Consider the following 9,187-nt stretch of genomic DNA (forward strand, 5'->3'; position numbering starts at 1 on the left):
CTGGCTACGCCCCTGAGCTCAACTATGGTGAATTTGTAAAAAAAAATTCTCCAAATGAGGCACGCAATTAACGGATGTTGAGCTCCTGGGCTGTCCATTATGAGTGTTTCCCGATTTACCATGGTGGTCGGTGGAAAACTTCCGTGGGACCGGTTCAAATGGGGCACACAACTAAAGGATGGTGGACTCCTGGGCTGCCCGCTACGAGCACTTTCCGATTTACTCTCGTAGTCAGTGGGAAACTTCCGTGGGACAGGACCGGTTATCCCAAGCTCGACATTACCCAGTCTGATTAACCATTTTTTTTTATTTAGTACTTATTTATGTTCCCGGGGGTACAATATTGTGGTAAGATATCTAAGTTATCACCCAAATATCGGTGGTTCGAACCTTAGCTATAATATATTTGCAGGAATTTTTCCTCTAAATGGAGGATGTAATCAGAAAATGCTGGACTTCTAGGGCCCTAGGTTGGCCGTCAACTTCCCGATTTATCCCCCAGCTATAACTATTTGTAGAAAATTTTCCAATAAATGAAGGGCGTAATTAAAAAATATTAGATTTCTAGGTTGACTGCTACGTACGATTTATCTTAATAATGAGTAGAAAAATTTAATGAGACTGGATCCATCATCTTAAAAATAGTCAATAAAATTAACTAAAATTATTATTATTATTTTAATACTTATTTATTTTTCTTCAGCTCACTACCCACGAGGAGCGCGGTATCACATTTTTAAAATAAAAAGTAGGAGAAACTAGCCTTACTCCTAAGTAACAATTTTGTTTGTTATATCTAATTTATTTATTGATTTATGAATTACACCCATTATTCTTCAAGGGATTGTATTCTTAGGTGAACAAATAGGTGATATTTATTATTATTATTATTATTATTATTATTATTATTATTATTGTTTTAGTTGACATCATGTATTTAATTTTATGTCGAGGATGATCGATCTGATCTCATCAAAATTTTTTATTAGTCATCTGAGTAAATCAGAAAATACTTATAGTCGATAATTCATCAGCCCAATATTCTTAAGTCAATCGTCCATTAATAGAAATTTATCTATTAATTCGTAGAATTTGAGATTCGATTATTAAATGCTTAAAAAATTGAGAAGACACCATGCTACTACACCATTGTCAATTTGTCATGGGAGAAAAAAAAATACCACACTTAGGAGTAGGATAATAAAAAAAATCAAATCGAGTCTAATAATATAAAAATATTAATATTTGGGTTTGAGCTAAAAAATATATATAATATTCAAAACTCAAAAACATAAATAATTTTGGCTCGAGTTCGATTCAAAATAAAATTTGAGCTCGAGTTCCATTTGAATTGTTCCAACCTTCATTCAATCAGATTTAATTATAATTCGAAATGATTTAAATTTGAAATCGGTTTAAATTAATTTGAATATATTTAAATTAAAATGGTGTAGAAATAAATAGAAATTCTATTTGAGTTCAGTCCGTGATGAATTTATGAAGAATCAAATAAAATATGATGAGTTTGAATTCAACTCGAAAAATTATCAAATATATTTAAGTTAAAGAATTCGATAATTTTAAATACAAATTAAATATTTTTCAAAGAAGTTCGAAAAACTCACGAACCGATTCGATTTATTTGCACCCATCCATAGGAGCACAAAAAAGTGATGTAGTCCCCTCGGAAGTCGGGACGGTCTAGTGGCTAATACATGAGGTGTTGCTACCATGAGGTATGAGGTTCGAATCTTTTCAAAGTCGAGGTAAATATCTCCTTTATATGCTAGTCATTATTCCAAAGGCTAAGGATGTGTTTGGTTGGGGGTTATTCTTGATAACCTTGGTTATCCATTCAAGGTTATCAACAAAAATTCTATTTGGTTTAGGTAATCGATATTCCCGAATAATGTTCTATGTCCGACAGGTCAGCAAAAGGGGCATGCAACCAGGAATCGAAAAATCTTGGAAAACTGAGGTTTTTCTTGATTCTGGAGTTAACGGATTTTTTTTATCTAAAATACCCTTGGATAAGATAAAAATGTGATAAAAAAGGGAAATGTAAAGGAAAATAAAAGAAAAATGTAAAAAATAAAATTAAAAAATTTAAAAATAAAAAAACGTAAAAAAAATAAAAACCCATGAAAAAAATACAAAATTGTAAAAAACTTTTAAAAATTAAAGAAATAGAAAAAACATAAAAAATTTTAAAAAATAAAAAAAAACATAAAAAATTAAAAAAAAGTAAAAAAAATTTAAAAAGGTAAAAAATAATAAAAAATGTTAAAAAGATAAAAAAAATAGAAAAACGTAAAAAAAACATAAAAATTTTTAAAAAAATAAAAAAATTTAAAAAACTTAAAATCATAAAAAAAATAAAAATAAAGAAATAGAAAAACATAAAAAAATTTAAAAAATAGAAAAAAAAACATAAAAAATTGAAAAAACGTAAAAAAAAAATAAAAAAGTAAAAAATAATTAAAATGTTAAAAAGATAAAAAAAATAGAAAAACGTAAAAAAACATAAAAAAATAAAAAAAAAATAAATTTTTTTAAAAAAACTTAAAATCATAAAAAAAATAAAAAAATATAAAAATAAAGAAAAATGTTCAAATTAAAATTTTTATTCTTTTTCAAACTTCTTCCGAATAAATAAATAAAGAGTTTAACGTATGAGCGGCTAAATCTGAGTAAAGTGATAATAATAAAATTATGGGAGTTCATGTAGGAAAACTAATAAAAATTTAGGGTAAAATAAAATATTTTGTTAATTTATCCCTGCTTGCTTCGTTTCTGGCAGAAGCGAAGGCGTGCAGTAATTTAAGAACAGTGATGAACGGTCAACAGAATCGTTAGACGAAGATTTTTGTAGTTTGATATCTCACTCTTGGTCAAGTTCCGTTAGCTATAAAGCCTCTGATGTTGTGTATATGGTCACGGAAGAGGCAGGGAAGAGAGCTGCAGCCTGCAGAAGTTGACGCAGAAGAGAATATCCATCAGTCGATATCAGTTTGACAGATGATCCCTTCGATTCTTCGTTTCCAAGTTCCATATGGTGATGTGGGGAGTCATTTTCTCCTTACAAATCACCAAAAACTGCAGCTGGAGATGTTGCGCAAGAAGCTTCAAGGAAGAAGTGCACAAAAGGTAGACGACAAAGCTGAGAACGGAAGCTAGAAAAGGAGGAGCGGTACGGACAGCGAGTTCAGAGCAGAATATCGTAGAAAAGGCCCTCCTTTTTCAGTTTGTCTCCCAAAAGCGAAGTAGGGGGCAGAAAAGCGGAGGGGAGAGAGAAAAAGGTACTAGGTTGTCTCTCGCTGTGGTTCAATCATGTCTTGACCTTGGCGGATTAGGGCGATGGAGCGTAGGCGGAGCGGCCATCCGTCGTCGCGCGGAAGCTTGAGGGAGATAGTGGAGGAACCGAGGGAGTCGCCTCTGCCGGCGGAGGAGGAGGCGGTGTACGTGGCGGTGGAGAAGGAGTTCCGAGAATGGAGTGATAATTTCCTGTGGGTGCTCCGGAACACCTCCAAGGAGAAGAAGATCGTCATTGTGCACGTCCACCGCCCGGCGCACAGAATCCCCACCGGTATGCAATTCCTCCTCCCTCTCCGCTTCAAATTCCAAGAGCCGATTTGTCCACTGTGTTAGCTTTTGCTTCCTGCTCCAATCCCTAAATTGCAGGGATAGAATCGATATCGTTTTATGGATTGTTCAAGCAAACTTGCCCCTTCCTTTGTGAACTAGCCAAAATTAAATGCCATGAAGAAGGGTTCTTGATTTGGGGCCTGTTGTTTGTGAAAAGAAGAGCATTTTTTTTTGTTTGATTCAATTTATTACATATCTCAGATTTTGTGGGGGCATTCTGGTTGATGTCGACATTATCTTCTTGTTCCACTTGCAGAATTGGGATGGCTTCCTGCAAACCAGCTGAAGGAGAAGGAGGTCAGTGCCTACAGAGACGACGAAAGGGAAAAGATGAATCAATGCTTAGATGAGTATGTGAATCTTTGCTCTCGTGTAAAGGTACAAAATACAACTGTTTGTAGCTGTAAATGAATCTATGAAACTATATCCTCGAGTATGTTGTAGATTCAGTCCTGTTTTTCCAATTTTATAGGTACATAAAGCTGAGACACTAGTGATCGAGAAGGATAATGTTGGAAAAGGATTGCTAGAGCTTGTTGCTAATCGTGGGATCACCAAGCTTGTAATGGGAGCAGCAGCAGATAGAAACTATTCAAGGTTTGCCCTGTGAATGTGAAATCTTGCTTTTTTGTGTGTGTTTAGTAAAGGATTATACGTTTGGATTAGTACAAGAATTTTGTTTTGTTTGCATCTTCAATGAACTCAATTGTGTTCATTTATACATGGCAATAGTTTAGGTTGGGCATTTCAATTGACTTTGACATAAATAAAGTTTATATCTCAATCGGTTACAATCTAGTAAGTCAAAACTGATTTCTTCTGTTGAAGTTGTATGATTCTTGGTTAAAATGAGACATACAAGGTGATCTGAAGCAACTTATAAATTCATGTGAATGTTGTTGCTACTTGTAAGTTTCCCTAAAACCCTACAGTAGTCATAAAAAAATTCCTTGTCAAACCAAGAACACCTCTCTCAAGATGCAAAGCTTCTTTACTATCTGCTGCGCACTAATCTATGACCGGTTGACTTTTTGTTCTTAGTGTAAGCTCATGAAATTGTCAACTCCTAACTGAAGGATAGTATCGTAGGAAAATGAGGGCTCCAAAGTCGAAGACAGCTCTTTCTTTGCAACAGCAGGCTGATCCATCATGCAAGATTTGGTTTGTCTGCAAAGGAAATCTAATCTGTCCCAGGTAAATCCCAACTTCTCCACTTATTAAAAAAATTATAATTAAATTAACTTTCAATCCACTAATTGGACTAATTGGCATACCATTCTATATGCTTGAGAAACATTTGTATGAACTCATCATCCCAATTTCCAGATGATTTAAACTGAAAACTAATTTCTTGGATTATGATTTAAGTTTTTGATCTGTAAATAATAGTGTTCTTTGCACTGGATGATGTATCTTTGCTTTATCCTTGAACCTACTGCTTCTTTTCATCTCTACTGTTGTGATCATAGCATATTTCACTGATGATATTAAGTGAAAATTTGATCATTATACATCTTAAGTGATATGGCACCTATAATCAACACATGCATGGTCGCACAGTCTTTCTTTCGGTAAACTTTTGCCAAAGATGTCTCAAAATTGTTCAGGTGTTGACTAAATGTGAAAGTTTTAGATAACGAAGTTACTATCTACAGTGAATGCATGCTTCTTCGTGATCATTCTTGTACCTTTGTTAAATTTGTCACCTCCTTTGTATCATTTCGCAAGCTATTTGAAATGAGTAAAAAACTTGGTGTTTAGTTTTTTTTTTGTTTTTGCTAAAGAAACTATCATAGCTTTACTGCCACTGTCAAAAGATTTTCTCCTACCTTTATTGTGTTCCAACAAAAATTGATTTGATTGCTCAGCTCGGAAAATAATCTGTAGAGGATAGAGAATCTATATATCTGATTTGATTTCTAGGATGCTTGCATAGTCTCTAGACAATAACCTTTTATTGTCAAATTTTTTTTTATCTTATTCACAGGGATGCTTGTCTTGATGAACCTATTATTCCAAAGTCACTTGTGGAAAGCCCAAATTCAGTATCCAACCTACCTGAAGTACGAAGAAGAACAATGTCATTATCTCAAGTGCAGGGCGACCTCACAAACTTTTCAAATCTTACGACACAAGATATATTTACACCAAGGTCAAAATCTGTGAATTTTGCTACTTACACAGAGTTGACACTGGCATCTTTGTCTAATGAAGGACCAGCAAGGTCACCAATGTCTGGAGGCAGAGAATGCAATAATTTTGATAACTGGGCTACTATTTTGAGAGGTTCAGATGGTTCAATATGCGATGATGACGTACAAATGATGCCCAAGGATGTGTGCAGGGATGATGAATCAATCGTTTTACCCTTGATGCATGATGCCGAAGAGGATTGCCCGGTTCAGTCTCCACAACATGAGTTGGTATAGTTTGTCTTTTTTACATTGACTCTACTTTGGCAGAGTAACTATATGGTTAACAATCAGGCTTTCAAGGACCTAATTCATTACAAACTAGTTATATATCAGTATATAGATGAGAAATTATGATAGGCTTTTCTTATTGAAAAATGAAAAGACAATCAACATCGACGTTGTTGTATTCTAGTTCATAATAAGGTAGTGGGATTGTCATTCTAAGCTCATTGTATGTTGCAGCAAGATCTTGATGTCGATGATGCTGTGTATAAAAAGTTGCAAGCGGCAATTAGTGAAGTAGAAAATTCCAAACGTGAGGCTTACGAAGAGTTCTACAAGCGACAAAAGGCTGAAAAAGATCTAGCCGAGGCAATGAGAAAGGTGAGATCTAGTTGTTCAAAAATTGTGATATGTAGATCCAAACTGAATATTGAATACGTTGTTTGTTTTGCATCAAATAATCATCTTCGAATTGCTCGTGTATGTTTCAGTAATTGAAGTTCTTACCATCTAACACAACACAATTGTGCAGGTCAAAGTAGCTGAGACTTTGTACACTAGAGAGGCCAAACTGCGAAAAGAAATTGAAGAAGCACTAGAAAAAGGAAAAGGGGAATTATCATCTCTTAAACAACAACAAGATGAAGTTCATGAAGAACTACGACAAGTACGTGAAAAGATGGAAGGGATTCAGTACCAAAAATCTGAATCTGACCAAACTCTCAATGATACTAAGGGGAAATTGTCTGAGGCATATGCTTACATCGATTCAATCCGGCAAGAGCATGAAGTATTGCGTCAAGAGATAGACAATGCCATTAGAGAGAATGAAGAACTGAGCCTGAAGAAAGGAGATGTAACAATCAGCTCGTATGGAGCGGAAGCCTTCTCTCATTTCTCCCTTTCGGAGCTGGAGCAAGCAGCTGACAACTTTCATTTATCATCAAAGATCGGTGAGGGTGGATATGGATGTGTTTATAAAGGATTCCTTCGCCATACAAAAGTAGCAATAAAGAGATTACATCCTGAAGGAATGCAAGGAAAATCGGAATTCCAGAGAGAGGTAAACCTTTATATCCATGTTTTCATACTTTTAATATCACTTTTAAATCGATGCTATTGTAACTTTGTTTTTTCAGATTGAAGTTTTGAGTAAAGTAAGGCATCCAAACCTTGTCACTCTAATAGGAGCATGCCCAGAAGCATGGACTCTTGTTTACGAGTTTCTTCCTAATGGAAGCTTGGAAGACAGACTAACCTGTGCTGACAATACTCCACCGCTCACCTGGCAGGCTCGCGTGCGCATTGCTTCTGAGATTTGCTTAGCTCTCATCTTCCTGCACTCGTGCAAACCTCTCGGTGTAGTCCATGGTGACCTTAAGCCAGCAAACATTCTTCTTGATGCAAACTTAGTCAGCAAGCTTGGCGACTTTGGTATTTGTCGTCTGCTCGACCAGTCTATCAATAGCACCACCCTGTTTCATTGCACGCGCCAACCCAAAGGAACATTCGCCTACATGGACCCTGAATTGCTTTCGTATGGAGAAATCACCACCAAATCTGATATTTATTCATTCGGAGTAATACTACTAAGGCTCCTGACTGGAAGGCCTGCATTTGCGATTAGCAAAGTGGTACAAGATGCATTAGATAAGAAATCTTCACATGAGATATTCGATCGTTCGGCAGGAGATTGGCCTTATGTCCAGGCGACGAAGCTGGTGAAATTGGGATTAAAGTGTTGTGAAATGAATAGGAAGAACAGGCCAGATACAAAGGAGGCATGGGAGATACTTGAGCCCTTTGCGAAGTACGTCTCGTTCGAGAGATCATCGACTTCATTCAGATCGATTACAGAAGACATTCCCTCATACTTCAAATGCCCAATAGTTAAGGTAACTTGTTCGACACTAAATGCATATGAACATTGTCTTCCACCTGCAACAAGTGCCATGTGTTTCAACTTCTATGACTAAAACTGCAGGAGCTTATGAAAGATCCACAAGTAGCAGCTGATGGCTTCACCTATGAAGCTAAGGCTATTCGAGGATGGCTTCATAGCGGTCGCGGCACTTCTCCCATAACTAACGTCGAGCTCTCTCACCATGAGCTAACACCCAATCATGCTCTTCGTTATGCGATTCAAGGATGGCTTCAACAGTTTCAGAAATAAAGACTGCAAAAGCAAAAGAAGAAGAAGAATTACTAGTAGAATTGAATCTTTTGTTTGCATAATCTTATTGTTCATGTAAAAAGTATATGAAAATGTTAGATTGTGATGTATATTAAGTATAGTCTTTTGTTTGGATCCTTGATGTTTCATGTATATTCATTCCATCATTGTTTGATATTGGACACAGGAGAATGAGAATGCCATCTATCACTTTTTATTTTTATTTTAAAAATATATATTATGAAATTTTATGTATCCGAATTTTATGATGTTTTTATTTTTTAAAAAAACTTAATTTTACAAAATTTAAACTGTATTTTAATGAACAATGCAAGCAAATTTATATAAAAGGACAGTTTGATGCACAAATCTCTCGCTATACGGAGTTTCGAGGAAGGATCTAGTCTTATTTTATTTTTGCAAGAGATTATTTTTAAGATTCGAATCCATAATCTTTTGATCATAAAATAATAATTTTATTGTTACACCGAGCTCCTTTATATAAGCAAATTTACATATTATCTAAATTAATATCCAAATGACGTTACCATATTTTTAAAATAGTTCATCAGTTTCGGATTTTAAAATCAATCTACTCCTAAAATTCTCTTCTGATTTTGATAATGTACATAGAAAGTAATGATTTTTTTAATTTAAACAAGCTTGATAACATTTATCACAAGTTATTATAAGACATAACACAATAATATTCACTAACTAATATCACTACTTAGGCAAGACCTTAGGCCAGGTTCGAACTGGACCCAGCCTAGACCTAGAACTGAATTAACTGATTGGATACTTATTTGACTGGATCCAATCCGATTCTGGTTCAAAAATTGGAATCGCCCCTTTAGAAACCACCCATCGATGGTTAATTGCCTCAAACCGGTGGTTCAATTTTTTTATTGGACAGTTGGCCGACGGTTCACGACCGTTGGAATTGCTAGCC

The 9,187-nt window shown here is 35.1% G+C and overlaps 1 protein-coding gene across 1 annotated transcript; it reads left to right on the forward strand.

Moving 5' to 3' along the window:
* Nucleotides 1-2,829: 2,829 nt before the first annotated feature.
* LOC122029821 (U-box domain-containing protein 33-like) lies at nt 2,830-8,419 on the forward strand. Its single transcript, XM_042588951.1, has 9 exons — nt 2,830-3,586; nt 3,902-4,023; nt 4,118-4,242; nt 4,735-4,839; nt 5,633-6,068; nt 6,303-6,443; nt 6,595-7,125; nt 7,202-7,957; nt 8,047-8,419. The coding sequence occupies exons 1-9, from the start codon at nt 3,358-3,360 to the stop codon at nt 8,233-8,235; spliced, it is 2,634 nt and encodes an 877-aa protein (XP_042444885.1). The 5' UTR covers nt 2,830-3,357; the 3' UTR covers nt 8,236-8,419.
* The last annotated feature ends 768 nt before the right edge of the window (nt 8,420-9,187 follow it).

The sequence above is a fragment of the Zingiber officinale genome, chromosome 10B (genome assembly GCF_018446385.1).
Source record: "Zingiber officinale cultivar Zhangliang chromosome 10B, Zo_v1.1, whole genome shotgun sequence".
NCBI classification, from domain to species: Eukaryota; Viridiplantae; Streptophyta; class Magnoliopsida; order Zingiberales; family Zingiberaceae; genus Zingiber; species Zingiber officinale.

Excerpts from the sequence above, each read along its gene's own strand:
- LOC122029821 (XM_042588951.1), top strand. The coding sequence starts at position 3,358 with ATGGAGCGTAGGCGGAGCGGCCATCCGTCGTCGCGCGGAAGCTTGAGG. Across the intron at positions 4,024-4,117 it reads ATCTTTGCTCTCGTGTAAAG|GTACATAAAGCTGAGACACT; the intron begins GTACAAAATACA and ends CCAATTTTATAG. Across the intron at positions 4,243-4,734 it reads GCAGATAGAAACTATTCAAG|GAAAATGAGGGCTCCAAAGT; the intron begins GTTTGCCCTGTG and ends ATAGTATCGTAG.